General features: G+C 45.5%; 1 protein-coding gene across 2 annotated transcripts in view; it reads left to right on the top strand.

Annotated features, from left to right (window-relative positions):
- The window catches only part of PPP5C (protein phosphatase 5 catalytic subunit), a 269,413-nt gene that overhangs the window by 120,179 nt on the left and 127,025 nt on the right, over nt 1-22,209 (top strand). For both annotated transcript variants that reach the window (XM_069207677.1, XM_069207678.1), the window contains exon 7: nt 14,515-14,620. In XM_069207677.1, the coding sequence (XP_069063778.1) occupies nt 14,515-14,620 (106 nt within the window). The remainder of the gene's footprint in view (nt 1-14,514; nt 14,621-22,209) is intronic.

Genomic DNA, 22,209 nt, shown 5'->3' with positions numbered 1-22,209 from the left:
TACCATATACAAGGGGATTATAAGGGTGTTCCAGTGTGCCAATGAGAATTGGTAAAATTAGTCACTAGCCTGCAGTGACAATTTTAAAGCAGAGAGAGAGCATAAAGACTGAGGTTCTGGTTAGCAGAGCCTCAGTGATACAGTTAGGCACCACACAGGGAACACATATAGGCCACAAACATATTTGCACGCGTGCATTACATATAGGTCAATACCTATATGTAGCTTCACAATGGTAACTCCGAATATGGCCATGTAACATGCCTAAGATCATGGATTTGTCCCCCTCATCCCAAATCTGGTATTGGGGAGCCAATTCCATGCACCCTGGGGGTCCACCATGGACCCCCACTACTGCCAAACCAGCTCTCTGAGGCTTGCACTGAAGCTACAGCTGATGCAACCTCACAGACAGGGTTCTGCCCTCCTGGGGTCTGGGCAGCCCAGTCTCAGGAAGGCAGAACAAAGCATTTCCTCTGAGAGCAGGGTGTTACAGCCTCTCCCTTTGGAAATAGGTGTTACAGGCTGGGGAGGGGTAGCCTCCCCCAGCCTCTGGAAATGCTTTGAAGGGCACAGATGGTGCCCTCCTTGCATGAACCAGTCTACAGCGGTTCAGGGACGCCTTCTCCCCTGCTCTGGTGGGAAACTGGACAAAGGAAAGGGGAGTGACCACTCCCCTGTCCATCACCACCACAGGGGTGGTGCCCAGAGCTCCTCCAGTGTGTCCCAAACTTCAGCCATCTTGTTTTGCAAGGTGTAGGATCACTCTGGAGGGCTCTGAGTGGCCAGTGCCAGCAGGTGACGGCAGAGACCCCTCCTGATAGGTCCATACCTGATAAGGTAGCCAATCCCCCCTCTCAGAGCTATTTATGGTCTCTCCTGTGGGTTCTCTTCAGATTCTGCTTGCAAGCTTGCAGACTCTTCTGACCTCGGATCAACCGCAGCCTGCTCCAAGAAATGCTGTAACTGCAACAAAGTGTCTACAAGAGACACTTTTCTTCAGCAACCTCATCTCCAAGTCAGCAACTGCAACAGTTTCCACGGTGTGCATGCTCTGGGGACTCCCTGTCTTCATCCTGCACCAGAAGGACCAAAGAAATCTCCCGTGGAGTGACAGAGTCACTCCCCTGCTCCAAACAGGCGCCTTCCAAGATGACGACTGGTACCCTGGGACTCCTCTCACAAAGACGAGCATGCTCCTAAGGACACAGAGGGTGGACATCATCAACACGGACTGTCCTGAGGTCCTGCTGATGCAATTTGGAGTAGGTAAGACCTTGCCTTCCCGAGAACAATGGTACCCCTGTGTACTGTGTCTTCTTCACCTCCTGAGGCCTCTGTGCACTATTTATAAATTTCCTTCGTGCACAGCCTGGCCCAGGTCCCCAGCACTCCATCCTGCGATGCTCAACTTGCTGAGTTGTTCTCCAGCAGCGTGGGACCTTCTTTTGTTGTTCTGCATCAACCGTGTTTTGCACCTCCTTTGAACCCGGATCCTGAGGCTTCTGGGGGTGCTCTCTGGCATCCTGAGGGCTCTCTAAAGTGCTGAGAGCCCCCTCTTCCTCCTCACACAGTTGAGGCCCCCCGGTCCCTCGTAGGTCCACCCAGCGCCATTTTGATGAAAAATGCACTTTTGTTGTAGCCAAGGCTTGTTGGCGACTTCCAACACAAAATCTCATCTGCCACGATCTTCACTCCGTGGGACATCTTTTGCATCACGTAGGAAACCCGCTGGCATCTTCCTAGTTTGCATTTCTGCAGTCTTCTACTAACCGGGGACTCTTCTTTTGCACCCTCTTCTGGGTTGGCAGGTGCTCCTGTCCTTCCTGGAACTTCTTTCAACTTCTGGACTTGGTCCCCTTCCTTTGCAGGTCTTCAGGTCCAATAATCTAGCAGTTGTTCTTTGCAGACTTGGTTGGCTTCTGCAAAATCCCAAAAACGAGGTGTAGTGTGTCCTAAGGAAACTTGCAGCACTTTACTCCTGCTTTTCTGGGGTGGTGGTAATTTACCTACCTTTGCTGTATTCTTACTCTCCCTGCGATTCTGCACACACTACACTTGTCTAGGAGGGAATTTGTGATTCACATTCCACTTTTTTAGTACATGGTTTGTGTTGCCCCTAGACTTATTTTCTCGCATTACATTCTATAGGATTTTGTTCTGTTTGCATTGTTCTGTGACTATTTACTTGTCTAATTTTGGTGTCTAGTGTATATATTGTGTATAATACTTACCTCCAGAAGGAGTATTGTTTCTAAGATATTTTTGGTACTGTCACCCAAATAAATACCTTTATTTTTGGTAACACTGAGTATTGTCTTTACTTGTGTTTAAGTACTAATAGTGTGTAACTATAAGTGGTATTGCAGGAGCTTTGCATGTCTCCTAGTTCAGCCTAAGCTGCTCTGCTATAGCTACCGCTATCAGCCTAAGCTGCTAGAACACTACTACTTCACTAATAAGGGATAACTGGACCTGGTATAAGGTGTAAGTACCCAAGATACCCACTACAAACTAGGCCACCCTTCTACATTGGTGGTGCCACAACCTCTGACGTCTGCCATGTAAGGTCAGTTTGGTGCCCCTGCCCATCTCTCTCCTACCATCTGTTATCCAGAGTCCATGTCCATACCCCATTCCTCCTGCCCTCAGTGATCCAATGTACCGTACTTCCCAACGCTTTGAACTTGGTAAGAAGGAGATTTTGGAAAACAAAAGCCTGGGGAATAGATTTTCCCTCTTGACTTGCATTGGAAAAATAGGAGATTCGAGTCAGGAGACAAGTAAAATAAAGCCCCTTTGGGCTTAAAAACATTAGGAGTCACCCGCCTAAATCTGTTTTTTTGGCATGTATGATTGTACTGCCACTGCCTCTTCCTTCTGCCCTTAATGGTCTGTTATATTGCCACACCATCTCTTGCCTGTCCTTCATGATTTGTTTGTTGCCCCTGCTCCTCTTTCCCCTGCCTTCTACGGTCTGTTGTGCCGTCACTAACCCTCCAGCCTGCCCAGCGTGGTCAACTTGTTGCCTCTGCATCCTCCTCCCTACCCTCAATTATCAGAGTCGATACCCACACAAAAGTGTGGCATGCCTGACATCTTCTTGATGTAATCAAAACTGCAATACCTACTGCATTTCCTTCAGAAATTCAAAAAATAAGAGGGCCATATTCCCATGGAAATTATGGTTAGTGCTCTAAAAACTAAAATGAAGACATATTGTCTGAGTTCTTAAATAGTGAGGAAGCACTTTTAAGTTATTTGCTGTCTTGATTTGTTTTATCCAGTTGATCAGTTGATCATATGGTACATTTAGGGGAGAGAATGTGGCGTTAAAGCCAGAGCTGCAGACCTTTCAACTAGGGAACCAGGTTTAAGTTTCACAGTTAGCTTGACATTCTATGATTCTGGGCAGATCACATAATCTCCACACACCTAAAGCACAAACAGAATGTCTCCTTGTGTAATTTAACTGATGTCTATGTAAAGCATTCCAACACTTTTGCATCAAGTCTGCGCTATATGAAAATGCAAAAAACAAAAAAAAACAAATTGTCTTTCCTCTGGTGGCCATCTTGGGATACTTGTGTTTTATGAAGCTCCCTAATCTCCTCATTGAATGCAGTATCCTCTGTTAAAAATGCTTTCAGTTTTCCACTTTGATTTCATCAAGATGGCAGTCAGATGTGCTACACTTTTGGCATAAACTCTAGATGCTCATTAGAGCACAGTAGTAAACTGCTGATTACCATAGAGTTAACTGCCAGTTTGCTGCTGGCGTTGAAAGCGCATGTTTCAGTCTACATGTCAAAGTGTTTTAATTAAATAAAAGAAGATATCTTAGAACTCACTTAAAAAAGTGTCCTCATTTTTCTTTGTACAGCACTTACCATAATTTCTATGACAAAATGAACCCCCTCATTTTGTTCCTTTCTAAAAGTAAATGTTTTAAGTCTTACTAATTTGATTCGATCACGATGGCTTACGGTTTGCCAACTTTTGTCATATGTAAGGCTGTTAGCACTCTAGTTGTTTAGAACACTTTGGGAGCTGCAGTAGAACACAAGGGAGTCAACTGACTGGCCGCGTCTGTTGGAAGTACATGTTTTACTGGCATTGTCATACTTCATTTTCATATGGCTGAGAAACATAATGTGACTTTACTTTTATTTGCTCTCATTTTAGCTTCTGGAGCGCTTTTCTTAACCTCTGGGAAAATCATGAGCGAACTTTTCATTCAAACATGGTTCATGAAATACCAACAGAAGGCTTTTTCACAGGTTAAAATCACCTTAGCAACAAATAATTTATATAGTAACTAAAATCTATTATTACCCTTTATACGTTCTCCTTTCTGTGACTCAAAAAAAACTGCCATTTATTACAGCACATTTCAACAGGGTGCTATCATGTATATTGGTCCCAAGATGCCTGCCGTCACTTCCTAGTTGAAGTGCTGACAGCCAATCAGATCTCACCATGAGATCTGTGCTTTGACTGCACACAGATATACAATTTTCTGTGTCATTTAATATCTTAAACTGCTGAACGAATTTACACCAAATCCCAAAAACCAATCTACCTTTCTGCAAAATTTGGTGTAATTCCGTCCAGCTGTTTGGGCTGCAGCCGTGTCTAAAATTTCTGTTAATTAACATGGGAGAGAAACTTTTTTTGCTCCCCCCCCCCTTTTGTTTTTGCTCGTCCCCCGCTTGACAGATCACTACTTATTATTGTTTTTTTTTTTTGTGGGAAAATTTCATTAAGATTCATCAAACGGTGCCAAAGATATAGCCAACTCAAAAAACACTTCGTATGGAAACTAGGTCCTAACTATAACTACCTACTGGTGACTACTAATAAAAAATGCATATATATATGTCTTTACTCCAGTATTGGAACTTTCATAGATTCACATGCTTGAATACTTCCACGTCGTCGAGATGGGAGTCCCCAATGGAATGTACAAGATAGGCCTAAAATGTACATCAACATTACATGCCTTAGGCCTCAATTCAATAACCTATCAATAATTTTGTAAAATAGACCCAAACTCAAATTTTACCCAATCAGATTGCCTCACCCCCTAGAACTTCCTGTGAGGAGCTGCCTTCCCTCAGATTTTCCACCACACGTTGTGCTGAGGAGTCTCCTTTGAGCTCTTCTCATAACTTTTTTTTCTCAGAAGACTACCTGAATTTTGGACATTTCTTTTCTTATTTGGTGTTTCCAACTGGCTGCCATGTCAGACACCGAGAAAGGGCCTTTTTAGATCCTGTGCCTCTTGTTTAAAGAAAAGATTATATGTGGATGATCCACACAAGGAATGCATTTACTGTTTATATCCCAACCATAAAACAAAGGACTTGAAGATACGTAGAAAATTCTCTACAAATAATTTGAAGGACAGAGAGGGTCATCTGCTTTTGTGGCTTCAAAAAGGTAAGGGCCTCTGATGAGGACAGTGCCTCTTCCTCTATCTCTTCTCCTAAAACGCCTGTTAAAAGAAGGAAGCCTCCGATGTTCAAGAGCCACCCAAGAAAATGTCACAGAAATCAGCTGGGACCTCTTCAAAAAGTCACAGCTCTCCACAGAAAAAGCAAACAGGCATTCAGAAGGGGTCAGAATACCTCTGAAAGTCCTCCAAAAGGACTGTTCCTGAACCGGCTATGCCACCTTTGAAGATTCAACCCGAGCTAAAAAAAAAAAAAAAAAATCAAGTTCTGCACCGCCGACAGCGCCATTGTTCACGGTGCTCTCATCAGCGACTGTTTCGTCAGTGACAGCCGTAATCGTCACTCTGTCAGTGTCGATGTCGGCGGCCGCAGGATCATCGTCGATGACACACTCATCCTCGTCGACGGGGCGCCCCATCTCGTCAACAAGAATATATTTGTCAACGACCCTGCCGTCGCTGATTGATCTCACGCCGAGACTCCCGTAGGCGGTGCCTCCGTCGACGATGCCCTTGTTTACGATGCTTCTGGCGATGCCTCAGTCAACGACACTCGCGACGGCGCTACTCTCGGCGTCGATTACACCGACGTTTCCAGTGACTGTTATCGTTGACACCACCGTCGGCGACACCAGGAGTTTTGTCGTTGACAGTCAAAATGATTCCTGCAAAATTGCTAAGACCATCATCGTTACCTCTGTACCACTCTTCAGAGCATACTCCTCTTAAAAGGATATTGAAGACTCATTTGACACAGTCTGTCACATCACCAAGTAAGGTGTGAAGACTTTTGCCATCTCACTTTTTAGATGGCAATGATGACGAATCAGTGGAAGACAGAGTATTTGGTGTTGCCAGGAGCCCGTCTCAATTACATATAAAATGTCAGGAGTACTTTGATGATGACTCATATTATGATCAACAATACTACGACCCAGTTCCACATCAGCAACAACAAGGAATGGTATGCTTGCCTTCTGGTCTGGTTTCTGACCTACAGCCCATGCTGGTGGATTACAAGGAGCGCTCCCGTCCAGTCTGCAACAGATCCTTTTCCAGTGGTAAGGGCACCATGTACTCCGGCACCACTTCGAGTTCTCCCTGCAAGTCCACAGATTCCTTCTCAAGCTCCAAAGGGTCCGCAAGCCCATGCTTCGTGAGACAAAGCGGCTGAAGAAGGGGAAGTGCTTTCAGAACAGGATGAGTGGGATGACTATGTAGTCCCAGCACCTCCCTCACCGGAGCCAACTTCTGTTGAGTCCCCTCCGGAAAATATTGGTTCATCAGACAGCCTCTGGTGGCAGCATACAGCAGACCTCCTCCCAGAGGAAAGTCAGGGAGACAACCCAAAGGTACTTCCCACAGACCATGACAACCTCCAAGGGCTGGCTGCCTCTCCTTCCTTAAAACATCACCTACAACCTTGGTGCCAGATAACAAACGACAAGTGGGTTCTAGACATAAGTTACGGTCATCTGCTAGAGTTCACTTGTATGCCCCCGAGACTCCGCCCTCCTGGGTACATCAACAGCATCTCCATCTTCTCCTCCTGGAAATAAATGTCACGTGATCCACAGGAGCGATAGAGGCTGTACCTTAATCTCAAAAAGGAAGGGGCTTCTATTCTCGCTTCTTCCTAATCAGGAAAAAATCTCGTCTGTGGAGACCCATCCTGGTTCTGAGGGAGCTCAACAAATATCTAGTAAGTAACATTGAAGGATGTTTTGCAACTTCTCAACAGAGGAGACTTTGTCTTCCTTAGACCTGCGGGATGCCTACTTCCACATACCCATTCACCCGAAGCGCAGGAAATTCTTAAGATTTATGGTAGCCGGCCAGCACTTTGAATTCAAAGTGCTACCTTTTGGACTTGGATCCGCTCCCCGGATTTTTACAAAGTGCCTGGCCCCTGTTGCAGCGTATCTAAGGGGCTACAGACATCAAATATTTCTAGACCTGGACGACTGGTTAGTGAAGGCTTTCGACATCCAGTCTCTGTTATTCTCTCAAGATGACTTTACGCCTTTTCAAGCAGCTGGGTCTCACTCTAAATCGCGAGAAGTCCCATCTTCAGCTGACCAGGAGAATAGTTTTCCTGGGTGCTATATTGGACACGCCTCAAACAAAGGCATCCCCAGCAGACGAAAGACAACTAAAACTCATCAAACTGGCAGGCGCAGTTCAGAAAAGAAAGTCTCTTTCAGTTAGAAAGTTCAAGTCATTACTGGGGATGATGTTCTCGTGTATCAATCTTATTCCCCACTTTCGCCTTTGGATGCGTTGTCTACAAGAAGAGCTCGACAAACAATGGAAACAGACGCAAGGTTCCTTTGGGGCCATCATACAGATAACAGCAAGGATCTTAGATTCCCTTGATTGGTGGATAACACCGGCAAATATCTCCAGGTGCTTAGGATTCTTAGCTCAGGTCCCTCCATTTACAATAACAAATGCTTCGATGGAGGGATGGGGTGCATGTCTACAAGACCTCCAAGTGAGTGGCATGTGGCCCCCTTCTCACGCTACACTTCACATAACCTCCTCGAGCTCAGAGCTGTGTACCTGGCACTGCAGGTTTTCCTGCCAAGAATCCAAGGCTCATTGGTGCTTGTCCGAATGGAAAATACGACCACCATGAACAACATCAACAAGCAAGGAGGGACTCTGTCTCGTCTGCTGTCCAGGGTAGCGCAGACCATTTGGACCTGGTGCATTCAACACTCAGTGCACATAAGAGGAGAACATCTTCCAGGAGTAAGCAACCCCACAGCAGACTCGCTAAGCAGTCTCGGCACATCTTCCCATGAATGGGAACTGAATCAGCGGACGCTGGATGCAATATTCCTCAGGTGGGGAAAACCAAATCTGGACCGGTTTGTGACGTCCCAGAACGCGAAATGCCAGTTTTATGCAAGCTAGCATCACCAACCAGAGTCGTGGGGAAATGCCCTTTGATAGCATGGTCAGGGATTTATGCTTACGCCTTTCCTCCGATACCTTTACTTCTGAGGGTCATCAGCAAGGTCATATCAGAGCCATGTCAGATAATCCTTATTGCTCCAGCCTGGCCACATCAACCGTAACCGTAGTACACAGACCTTCTGTTGCTGTCCTCGTGTCCGGAGCTATTAACCATCAATCAGGGTCAAGTGAGGCATCCGGATCCCAAGTCTCTCAGATTATGTGCATGGCTCCTGAATTCAATGAATTTGGCCATTTGAATATTCCTAGCGACTGCAAGACCGTTCTAGCTAAAGCACATGCTGATAGCACTAGTAAAACATATAAATTAAAATGGAAACGATTCGTCTTATGGTGCATTTCTAATGGCATTCACCCACTTACATCCGCTCCAGAGCAAGTCTTGCTTTATCGCCTTCATCTGGCACGCTCTGGTCTTGCCCTTGCATCTATTAAGGTTCACGTGGCAGCTATTTCCAGATATAGACAACTCTCTAAGGGGCCATCCCTCTGGTCTCTTAGGCTCATCAAGCAATTCATGAAAGGTCTCTTCTGGTTTTTTCCTCCAGTTAAAGCACCACCTCCAGCTTGGCAACTAAATACAGTCTTGGGGTCAGCTAATGAAGGAACCATTTGAACCCATTCATAAAGCAGACATCAAATACCTCACCTGGAAGGTAGCGCTTCTCTTGGCCTTAACATCTGCTCGTCGAGTTAGCAAAATTCAAGCATTTACCATCCAAGAACCTTTTCTGAAATTTGCTTTCGATAAAGTCATCCTGTGAACCAATCCTAAGTTTATCCCTAAGGTTCCAACAGACTTTCATATCAATGAACCAGTGGTGCTGAAGGCTTTCTTTCCACAGCATCAGACTGGAGCAGAAAGATTGCTTCATTCTCTCGATGTCAAAAGATGCCTTAAGTTCTATCTTCAAAGAATGTCTTCGATCTGGAAATCAAACCAACTCTTTGTGGCATTCAGTGCACCCAGAAGAGGGCATCCTATCACTAAACAGACTATTTCTAAATGGATTTCAAACAGAGTAGCCTTTTGCCATCAAAGGGCTCGTTGCCCCCTGGACGCCAGAGTACGTGCACATTCCACTAGGGCAGTCTCTGGATCCTGTGCACTCTTTTCTGGTGTTTCCCTGCCTGACATCTGCTGAGCAGCAACGTGGAGGCCGACACATGCTTTCACGAAGCATTACTGTTTGGATGCTGAGACGCTCCAAGATGCAGCGGTGGGTCAAGCAGTCCTTAGGCATTTGTTCCGATAAGGTGAGCTGTTTCTTTTCCCACCATCTGCTCCTGCTATAATATCACATTTTCTGTTAAACACTAAAGTAGATCTTATGCATATATATTTATATTTGGGAGTGTTGGCTCTTATTTCTTTGCATTTAATTGTTTTAATGCAAATTATATTTTCTTATATGGTAAATCGTGTTTTATGAATGCAGAACCGTTGCAGAACCGAATGCACCCTTGCACCCGTGCTGGTTACTGCTTGCTAGTCTTATTCAAGCATGTGAATCTATGAAAGTTCCTGGAGTAAGAAATAAGTTACTTACCTGTAACTGTGATTCTCCAGTATTGGATGCTTTCATAGTCACATGCGACCCACCCGCCTCCCTGGATGAGCCCACCTTCTATCTTTTCTCAGTGTTCCTCATTATTACAGTACTTAGGCTCGGAAAATCTGAGGGAAGGCAGCTCCTCACAGGAGGTTCTAGGGGGTGAGGCAATCTGATTGGTTCAAATTTGAGTTTGGGTCTATTTTACAAAATGACTGTGATAGGTTATTGAATTGAAGCCTAAGGCATGTAATGTAGATGTACATTTTAGGCCTATGTTGTATGCTCCACCGGGGACTCCCATCTCGACGACGGGGAAGTATTCAAGCATGTGAATCTATGAAAGCTTCCAATACCGGAGAACTACAGTTACAGGTAAGTAACTTATTTTATATCCCCACTAGCGGCCGCCAGTAGGGATAGCTAGGGCCTGGTTTCCCTAGAAAAGCATTTTTTGTTTTGCCAGTAACTTTGGCGCCGTTCGATGAATCTTCACGAACTTTTCAAAACTGATACGCCCCTCATTTCAGCTGCTGTGTTGTAGTTTTGGGCTGATTCGTCAAGAGGGCTGAGGGGAAAAAAGGGCGGCGGTCCCAAAACATGTTTTTCCCATGCAGTTTCCCTTAGGTATTTTAGACAGGACTACAACCTGAACTGCCAGATGAAACTACACCAAGTTTGGGAGAAATGTAGCTCCTGGTCCAGAAGACGTGCTTTTTGTGATTTGGTGTAAATCAGTTCAGTAGTTTTGTAGTTATTAAAGGAAAAAGAATTATAGCTATCTAGGGATGCGGATCTGACAGTCCCATGCTGATATCTGATTAACTGCCACCTCAGATTGGCTGGAACTCAGCCGAGTCCCAACAATAAAGTTAAAAATAAAGAAAAGCGGCCAGGGTGGGAATACCCTGACCCCCTAGGCCTAGTGCTGTGGTCTCCCAGATAATCCACCTATGCCAAAAAACATTAAAAAAAAATATGTTTGCAGCAAAATCAGGGAGGGTCCGCAAACCCCGGCAAATAATAAATAAAAAAAAAAAAACAGTTGGGGAGTCCCTTCCCCCCTCCCCCGTACCCCCTCCATTGGCCAGTCTTGGCCTTCCAGATCACCACCAAGGCAGACTGATTCTCCTTTTTATTGGAGAAAGGCTGAGTACAGTCTATCCGGAGCTCTTAAGAACCCTGGGGATCACCACCTCCCTGGGGCCACAAATACCATTTAGAGGCCTGGGACTTGGCCATTTTGTAAATGGGGAGAGGGGCCTTACATCCTTGGGGACCACCACCTCTCCGGGGCTGGCCCTAAAAAAGAAAGTAGGGGGCCCACCTGCCAGGGCCGACTCTTAATGTCCTGCGGTGCCCACTTTCGGTACATAGTAGTTTGCTTTAAGTTGGCAGGAGCTATTCCAGCTCCTGCCAAGCAAGAGCAAACTGTAAGTCTACTCGCAGGACAGGAGGAAAACCGCTCCCGCCCGCTGGGAGCAGCCTTTTTATGTGTTTTTCAGGCAGGAAAACCGATGAAACGATTGCTCCTGCACTCAGGGAGCAGCATTGCTTGCTGCTTGCAGCTTATCAATAGGCCCCACAAGTCTTTTTTTTGCAGAGGAAAATTAGCACATCACCCCCAATCAAAGATGAGAGAGCAGAGTCCATACTTCATCCTTTTTTTTTTTTTTTTTTTTTTTTTTTTTTTTTTTTTTTTTTAACTATGAGTATGCAAAGGTGCAAAATGACCGCAAAGCTCTGCCTGTTTGACACCCCATGTATAGATCAGTTGTTTGCATCAGTCATAATGCTTTTTTCCGAGCTTGATATACAGCTTACCTAAAGGGCCCGCAAGTGTTTATGATGCAGAGGAATATGAGCACATCACCACCAGACAAGGAAGCACTTACTTCATGTAATTAAGTGGAAGTATCCTTGTTTGGTGGAGCTTCAACTCTTCATAGACTCGCCACCTTCTCCATACGAGGATTCATGTTATCACAGATTTCAGTAGGAAGACACATGAGGAACTGTGACATTCCCAAAATTACAGCAGGTATGGTCACTGAAGGCATTACCCGGTGGTCCTTTACTTGGTGGTAGAGTAGAATGTACAATATATATTTAGCCAGCGAGGTAGCGCTCAACAATCGGCCAGTAGAAAGTACTTCAGTTGGGTTAACATTTTGCCTAAAGATTGTTCATGGTCAAAATGTTGTATATAATTAAATCTAAGGACAGCCCCATACTTGATTAAAAGTTTGACACATTGGAAGTTGGTATAATTTTATTTTTGCGTAGGTTCGTCTTGTGGTTCCTCCCACACACTCGTAGTGCAAAAAAACAGCCAACACATGTTTCGTCCCCTGTTAGCAAACAAGGCCGGGGCTTTTTCAAGGCTGGAAGTACGGTAACTCCATACTAGACAAATTACCAACGTGTGAGTTAACCAAAAAAAAAAGTGAATAGTGATATCAACGACACCCATTAAAATAAAATTACCTGGCAAGTAGACCCAAGATAAAAGAAAAGAAAGAGGAATATAAGTTTTGCCACAATCCAAAAAAGTCAATACAAGTAGCATTTTTAGTGGAAGCACACAAGCTTGCCCAATCAAATCCTGTACTCAGGAGAACCAACGTGTGGGTGGATTCTGAGCCTCTCTCCAGTACTCCTAAAGCTCTTTTTGTCCATTGCATAAGATTAGGCGACAACTGCGCTGTGAAGCCAAGTCTATGTAGATTAGTGGAGCACTGTGAATCTCATACTGGTCTCAAATGCAAAACTGCACTCTGAATTCTAACAATAATGATGTAAGGGGAGGGTGCTGGGCCGGCAGTACATTCCTCATGACTGCCCTCTTTCCATCTGTACTGCAGCTAGAGATAAACAAGCACTATTCATTATCTAGTTATCTAAGACACTAACAGCATTGCAGTACCATGTGTGCTTTTGTTCGTTCCCGAACATTCAAGCTCAGGCAACTGGCTGAATGCTTCATGTCTGCTGACATATTTGCTGTCAAGCCTAGTCTAAACAATTTGAGGCGTATTGGCTTTGCAAGTGCTTGTTTTTTCCTACTACAAGCATTCTTTATAATAGTTTAAAGAAAAGAAAAGAAACTATGCTATTGGCTAAACATTGCTGGCATATGCTGGCCGAAAAAAGAAAAAATTAGCTTTGTATGAGGTGGCACTCTTCACAGTGTTAGGGTGAGAAGAATACTGTTCCAAGATGGTGGCATAGGTTTGAAGCAATCTGTATGACTGCCCAGTGATGTGCATATAAAATGAGCGGCCTGTTAGTATTGGCAGGGGAGTAGCTGATATTCTCATTACTATTTTGGTCCTCTTCTCAACTTTTGAGGCCAGCAGACTTGGGTTGTCTAATAACATAGTAATGGGGAAAATGCAGTCACTCACGCTGCTTGGCATCCAGTTGTCTGAGCCCGACATCGCCAATTTCTACCTCTCTTCACTTGCATCCTCTCTGGTGCCTGCTTCCTTTGCCCCTCCCAGGTCCATTCTTCCTTTGCCCTCCCCCTGGTGTATGCTTCATCTGATTTCTCCCCCCCCCCCTTCTCTAGGTGCCAACTTCTTTGACCACCCCTTGGCACCAGCTTTGCTTGCCCCCTCTTCCTTTCAGTGCCTTTTTCCTCCACCCCCGCTTCCTCCTTTCCTCTTCTGCTCTTCGTTCCTTGTTCTTCCACTCCTCCTCTTCTGCTATGTCCCTTTGCACCCCTCCCCAGTGCCTTTTTCCTCTGCCCCCCCCCCCTTGCTTATCAGTGCATGGTTTCTCTGACTCCCCTTCTCGGTGCTTGGGTTCTGACTCTCCCTCTTCTCAGTGCGTGGTTCCTCCACCTCTTTTCCTCAGTGTCTGGTTCTTCAGCCACCACCCGCCCTTGACTGCCAGATTCCTTCTCTCCATGTCTGTGCCTGATAGTACTGCTGTACTTGGTCACTAATTCTTCCTCTGCCTCTCCTTTCCAGTCAACATCAAGCATTGTATGTGCCTTGTTTACATCTTTTCACCATTGGTCCCCTTGAAGGGTTCATCTTGCCCATATCCTCTTACTGTGTTTAAATGTCATGCTCTTTTCTTTCCCACTTGTCCTCCTTTTCAAACTCTCTTCACAGTGATTTGGAGCCTCTCTGCATTGCACCGCTGCATCCTATCTACACCATACTCAATCTTATACACACCACTGATCACCTGTTTTCTCAAGGTCCAAAGCCGAACATTATCTTCCATTTTTGCCGCACCACATGCTTTGTCTTTTTCCATTTCTCTACTAAAAGTCTTGACCTTCCCACCACTACTACATGTGTTGGATGTCTTATTTCCCCAGCTTCTCATACTGTGTGCTCTCCATACCTCTCAAAACCACATTTTGTTAATCCTTCCACATGCATGCACCATCATATGCCTTAGCTTTATCCAGTCTCCCACCACATGCCTTGTCACCCTTGCACTGTTGTTCTGCCTCAGTTAAGATTTTCATCCCTCCTCAACTTTTCCTCAGCATTGCTCCTATTTTAGATATTTAATGGTGATTTTGTGGACCGCGGCTCTTTTTCAGTGGAAGTCATATTAACCCTTTTTGGGTTTAAGCTGCTGTATCCCACCCACTTCCATCTACTCAGAGGTAAGTGATGTGCCACATACACCGCTTTCCTCTGTCCCTCAGGGAAAGGGAAGAGGATGACGGAAAAAAAACAGCATAACAATTGTAACTTTGTATTTGTTGCATGCCCAGATTGTTTGTGGTGTGAAGCTTAGCTAGTCTTCTGGGGGTTGACTTTTTAAAATGTAAATGCTAATTGATTTTTATAAACATATACTCAAACAACAACACAAATAACATGGCAGTAATACCTGACTCACCCTCCTAAGGTCTCACTCCCTCAAACTTGACAATTGTACATAACTTCAAACAACGTGAAAGGACAAAGTCCTGCACCAGAACTGCAGGTTGAGACAAGGCAGTTGGAATATCCAAGACGCCAATCCCTCAGTTTCCAGAATCTATGTCGAATTACAAATTTCCCAACATCTAGCGTTCCTCCCACTTGTGCCAATAGAAACTGTTCCCCACTTGTGTGGCTGATCCTAGCACCCGCAACACAAAAGGTACCAAAACATAACATAGGGAAGTCAGTAATAGGGGTAGCAGCAGTATTTGGACTCATGCTGAATGGCCACCCAGGGAAACTTACCTAACCCAGACATTCTTGAAAACTAGACACCTGAGAGGAGTCCAGGGTGGTGTGCCTCATGGATCCTTAGACATATTCATACACACAGTGCCCTGCAGACTTCAAAGATTGCCTAAATATTGCATAAACCTCCAAAATGTGGAAAGATACACAAAATAAGTCCTCTACTCACCGTTACCCCCCCCCCCCCCCCCAAACTTGTTTTGATGTATGTGGCTGGGCCTAGTGCCCGCGACAGGAATGGATGAAATTGGGGTCAATGGGAGTCCTCTGAGGGGCACTCCAATTCGATCTGTATGGAAACAAGCCATTTTCCTTATAGTAAGCTCTGTGACAAGCATATTTTTGAGGGTTCCTCCAGAATATTTCGGGACTCACTCGACCAGGGATTTTGCTGCTATTTTTGCATTTTTAAGATGTGTGCCTCTGCACAGAATTTTTGAGACGTGCTCCTTGATTTCATAAGCATTCCTTGGTTAAGCATTTTTACTAGGAAGTGATCCATGCTTGTTTGAAAGGGATATTCTATGTCGTTCCTCTTGTCACCTAGTGGGTGTTATGGGAATGACTCATGTAAGGTATTTGTAGGGTTCTTCAGTCATAAGAAGGGCAAGTTTCTTACCGTCAGTAATATTATGTTTGAGGCATGTGTGGCTGTAAGTACACTTGCTTAGCATAGTCCTGCCATCTAGTGTTGGGCTTGGTTGTGTGCATGTTGCTTTTCTTCGAAGAAAATCTTCTGAGTCTAGGTAGAGTGACTCCTCTTGCTGGTGTGCATGGTCATCAACTCCATTCTTAGATCGTTTTCTTTCCTCTGGTTCGGATATGTGCTCCTCTGGTTCTGCTTGGCACTGTTGTTGCTAAATCCTTTCCAGTCTTTTTCTAGACTGTTATTGATCGTGATTTCCTCAGTGTCCATCGTCTGTTTATCGACTTTGTGGATTAACTTGAATTGGCCAAAGTCCCATGGACCTTCTGGACAAGCTTCATATATTCAACATTCCCTCTGCACCATGTACACCTGGTGATGGAACACTGGCGTACTGAGACCCCTCCACCCGAACTAGCAGACCACCACAAAGGTTCATCTACCTATCCCAGACAGGCTAAAGGCTATTGTTGGGCCACCACTGCCTTTGGGCCATGGTCGACACCACACGGCTGCATCAGGCACGTCCAGCCTCTGCATAAAAAAAAAAAAAAAAGCACGGGATTAATGCTACCAAACCGAGATTGATGTTGAAACACCGCTCCACCTCACGGTGAAAATTCCAGCTTCTGACCTAAAACCCTCTGCACCAAAACTAACGGCACTGAAACATTCAACTTCGGAGCCGAAAACCCACCCCTTTGGAAAACATGCACATAACTTCCGAGCCTGTGGAACTGGTGCTCCAACAGCTTCAAGAGGTGAAAGACTCCAGACAAAAACATATTATGATACTCCCAACACTTGTATCGTTGCAAGACCTCCTCATTGTGGTGCACAGTCAGCAGAGACAATTATTTTTAGAAGAGCCTTTGGAATTGCCAACACTGCCAATGCATAGAAAAAAGGCACACACGGCCACTTGCCCCGTTCACATCAGCCCACCACCAGTGCCTGTTTTGCATCCCACTGCCACTATCACCTTCACATGTAGAACACACACCATACTCTCCTGAGGGTTCCATCAACTCTGACTTTGGGGTGGGGAGCGGTTAAGTAGAGGGAGACAAATTATTTGCCCCACCACATGACCTGTGGGATTCCTATGCCCCAGACCCACCTACAGATACAGACACGATCTGTATCCCATTAAACCCTTCACCAGATGACGCTACCACCTACCATGACCTGATAGGCAGAGCTGCAGCCTTTTACAATGTCAGCTACATACTGAGCCTTTAGAGGATGATTTCTTATTTGAGACTCTCTCCTCCAGCAAAGGCTCAGCACAGTACCTTCCAATGTTTAAAGGTATGTTGTGCCACATGCCAGACATATTCGGTGACCCTATTTGGTCATGGGTCCTCACACCTAGGGTTGATAAAAAAAAAATACAAAGTGTCACCTAACCACCCCAAATGCATAAAAGAGCAACTCTCACCTAACTCCTTAGTAGTTGCTACGGCACGCAAGAGAGCTAACTCTCAAACATCTGGTGAGGCTCCCTCACTGGATAAAGTAAGCACAAATATCAATCCAGCGGGTAAGAGGGTAATGTCCGAATCCGCAAACCACTGGAGGATCACTAAATCAGACCATTTGGAGGTGGGCTTTCCAATACAACATTCACCTGTTAGCAGAGTACCTCCTGGGAGTGGACAACAACTTTGCATAATCTCCTATCCTGCTACGACAGGGCCCACTGTGACAAGATCCTTCATCTCCCACAAGAAGTGAGCATTCCACATTGCCTCTGAGGATAAATTATTTTCTAACACCACATTTCGCAACGACCTTGCTGCAGGCTGATACTGCAGCTAGAGGCATACATTCTAGTGACCTCTTTCTTAGACATGCCTGATTTCATGTATCAGGTTTTAGACCTGAGGCCCACAAAAATCTCTTGGCTCTTCCATTAGGGGAACACCTCAGGTCCATGCCATCTTGAAACAAATAAAGATAGATAATGAGATGGCCAAGGATTATGGGGGTGTTTCAGACACCATTGCAACGCATCTCCTTTCGTCACTCCTCTTATCGTAAAATATGAGTCCACCCAAGAAAAGTGCCAACTCCTTCCAGCGTCCCTGGGGACAGACCACCTCACCCATGGGATACTACAGAGGCTTCTATAAGTGTAATAATTGCAACAGTAAAGGCAAGAGCGGTTTCACCAAATCCTTTGCCACCAAAACCTGACTTGACAGCCATCACCCCCCCCCCCAATAGAACAGTGGTTGGGTTCAAATATAAGGGTTATTGTGCGCCTTGCAGAATATCACCTCAAATCAGTTGGTGTTGGATATTATCCAACATGGTTACTGTCTCGAACTCGCTTTCACACCTCCAGACATTCCACCTCACAAACTTTAACATTTGTCAAGGAAGATGTTCAGGAACTCCTCAAAAAAAGGACCATAGAATTTGTGCCAAAACACCAGCAAGGCACAGCAATTTATTCACTCTACTTTTATTCCCAAGAAGGATGGGTCCCTGAGACTAATTTTACATTCCTTCAGAGTACTTTCACATGGTTATGCTTCTAGATGTAATTTCTTTGCTGCAACAAGACGACTTCATGGCTGCACTTGACCTGAAGGATGCCTAATTCCACATTCCTATTCATCTGATGCTGCCCAGATTCAATCCTTTTAGGCACTCATTCCCAGTTCCAGCCTCATCAGCAGGTAACGGTGAGGAAAGGCATGCATCTCCTCAGTATGATGGCTTCATGTATAGGCATAGTACTTCATTACAGTCTCAACATGCATCCGTTGCAAGCAAGAGTGCTTAGCGCACCAGTGGACTCAAGCGGAGGGTCAGTGGGAAGATCTGGAGTCGGTCAGCTGTGAAGTTTGCCATTCTCTACAGTGGTGAACACCAACAATCTCCTAAACAGATGGCCTTTCGTAGATCTAGTTTAGCAGAGAACCATAACAATGGACATTCACAAGACTTGACTGTTAAGGGGTACTTGGCACCCATCTAGAAACACCTCCATATCAGTCTCCTGGAGTTGCTAGCTGTTCACCTAGAGCTCAGAGCCTTCCTTCCTCACATCATTGGCATGATAGTCCTGATCGAAATCTGGGATGGCACCAGGTCCCCTCAGCTATCTCATCTAGCCCAGACCATTTGGAGGTGGACTTTCCAATACAACATTCACCTGTTAGCAGAGTACCTCCTGAGAGTGGACAACAACTTTGCATAATCTCCTCAACAGGAGGTGCCAACAAGTCTACAAGTAGGAACTCCACCCATAAGTAGTCCTCCCATACTTCCATCGTTGAGGTTACCCAGAAATATACCTTTTTGCCACAGCAAAAAAGCTCCAAATGCCCAAACTTTGCCTCCAGGTTCTCACACCCACAGTTCAGGGGCAATGCACTATGGATGAGTTGGTCCAGGATATTTGTTTATACTTTTCTGCCTCTCCCTCTGTTTCAGTTTGTAGCTCGCAGACTTTGGCAAATATTTTTCACCCTCACCCTCATCCTAGTGCTCACACATAGGCGCGGCAACCATGGTTCTAGAACACTCAGTACTTCCCCATGTGGCATTACCTTCTTGCTCGGCGCCAAGGAGAAATCAGGCACTCAGACCCCAGGTCCCTCACCCTTGCGATTTAGCTCCTAAAGTCCTAGATTTTGGTTATTTAAATCTACCAGCCTTGTAATAGACATTCTTAAAGAAGCACACAGGCCCAGTACTTGTGCCTGTTATGCAGCAAAGTGGAAAGGTTCTGTTCACTATTGTCATCCCAAACACATTAATCCTTTAGCAGCCCACGTGCAAGTGTTACATATTTAATTTGCATACAACTGGTCAAGCTTTTACATTTAAAATACTATTCCTAGCAGCAGTAGCTGCATATCTACAAATCATACAGCACACTCCTATATTTAGGATTTCTGTCATTAAAGCCTTCCTAGAGTCATTCCTCCAAGGGTCCCACCAGCCCCCACTAGGAATTTCAATATTGTATTTACAATATTAATGGGCCCTCCGTTTGAGTCCTTCCAATCCTGCCCCCTCCATTTTTTATTCTTGGATGTATCATTTGTAGTTCTTATCAATTCACTCAGACGCGTCAGTGAGCTTCAAGCATTACATTTAGAAGAACCCTTCTTCCAACTCCATAAAGGTAGGTTGGTACTAAATACAAATCCTAATTTTTTCTAAAGGTGGTGTCTCAATTACACCTTAATCATCTTATTGAATTACCAGTATTTTTCTCCAACCTGACTCAGTTGTGGAAGGGGCTGTACACACTTTAGATGCAAAATGAGCCTCCATTATTATATTGATAGAACCAAATCATTTAGGAAAACAAAGCAACTCGTTGCCTTTTCAAAACCACGCAAAGGGAGTGCCATGTCTAAATCGGGCATTGCACATTGGATTGTCAATGCATTCAAACATGCTATGCTGAAGCTAAAAGAACTTTAGCTCACTCCACTCATAAAAACAAAAGGAGCTCAGTGGCCTTCCGAAAAAAAAATATACCCATAGCTGACATATGTAAAGCATCTAAATGGTCCGCCCCACATATATTTACAAAGCATTACTTTGTAGATGTGCTGGCCTGCCAACAAGCCAATGTTGGGCAAGCAATTTTAAGTACATTATTTCAAACAACTGTAACCCCCCACAGGTTAACCATCGCTTATGGAGGAGGACTGCTTTTCTTTTCTAAGCTCAGCATGTGTATCTATATCCACACTCCTCGAATGGAAAATGTTATACTCCTAGTAAGCATCTGTGGCATGTAGTGCTTTAGATTTACATGCACCGGCCCTCTTCTCCAGACCTGTTTGTTACAGTTGCTTTTATATTTTAGCACAAATTCATTTAGCATGGACATCCCACTATACTATTCTATGCTTCAGATTCCATCCTCAGCCCGTTGCAGGAAAACAATCTAACAATGGAGTTGATGACTATGTGCATTACCAGCAAGAAAGGTATTCACTTAACTTCATGATTTTAAAGGCTTTGTTCAAAGAAAAACAACTTTCTGATGGATACACCTACCTGTGGATTCCTCACCAAAAGAATTCTCCCCTCGCGCCAGCCTTCGGAAATTTCTTCTAGCTCTGCATGTCGATGACGTCACAATCGCCCGACTCCACGCAACGCCACATGACATCATCTAGGCAATAAGAAGCCGTTGTCGACGTGCAGACGTCAGTTCCCTTTTTTCCGTGCCCGAATAACGGTTGTTTCTTCGAGGCTCACAGGGAGCTACTGTTACCAACGGACGGTTACGATGTCGCAGCCTAGAAAATCTGGCTTTAAACCTTGTAACCAATGCAGGGGTCGGATGTCGGTTACCGACCCCCACGAAAACTGCCTCTCGTGCCTTAGTTCTGATCATGAGGTCGAGGCATGCGGTTCGTGCCAGCACATGAACCCTAAGGCACTCAAAGAAAGAGAGGCGAAATTATTCTTGGCCCAGTCCAAGAAGAAGAAAGAGAGGCGTCATACGAGGGAGTCTTCGTCGAGATCCTCTAGGTCTCGCCATCACCATTGTGGCTCTCGGCGCCATCATGGATCTCGGCGCCGATCGATAAAGGACGGTCCAGGTCTAGATCGGCTTCTCCGTCGACTCTGCGTCGTCCGACGTGGGAGATAAGCCCGACCGTCACCACTCCACCTCCGGCGTCCCGACGTCACCTGGGTCGGTCTTTGAGGTCGAGCCTCCCCAGAGGCCTGAAGGTTCTCCTGGCCAGGAGTTACCAGAACCCTCTTCGGCAGCTTTGCCGGTGCAGCAGCAACAGAATCCGGCTTTCCAGACTCCGGGATCGGATCCTGCAGCGTTTTTGAACGCTATGTTTAACATCTTTGCTTCCATGGCGCCGGGTGAAAGTCATGCAGGTCCGTCTGGTCTTTTGGCCTACGATTTGGGTGTTCCAACGTCTTTCAAGTCGGCGCCGTTCACCCCGTTTATGTCTGCTGCGTCTGAAGCGACGCCGATGCCTACGACGTCGATCAGGATGGCTACACCTGTTACGGCGCCGTCGGATTCGCCTCGGATCTCATCGACGTCCAAGAACGCTGTGGAGCTGGAGCCTCCGGCGTCGGACGAATCCGAGGTTCGGCGCTGACGGAGATCTTTGGCGTCGGCTGCAGGCTTGGAGTCCAGACTTAGATCAAGGCGCCTGGCCCTTCGTCTCTTGGAAGAGGAGTACTACTCGAGGCATCACCTGGAGGAAGGAGAAGTTGTAGAGCCCTCAGGTGACTTCCAGGGTCTGGACTCAGCTTGTGGCCTTGACACTACCCTGGAATAGGAGCTAGCTTCTCCTGGAGAGATCACAGAGGAGGCAGCTTCTTTCCATAAGGTCATTCGTAAGGCTGCAGACTTTTTGG

Source organism: Pleurodeles waltl, chromosome 9, assembly GCF_031143425.1.
Source record: "Pleurodeles waltl isolate 20211129_DDA chromosome 9, aPleWal1.hap1.20221129, whole genome shotgun sequence".
NCBI lineage: Eukaryota > Metazoa > Chordata > Amphibia > Caudata > Salamandridae > Pleurodeles > Pleurodeles waltl.
Note: the sequence above shows the minus strand (reverse complement) of the source record. Positions and strands in the feature narration are given on the sequence as shown.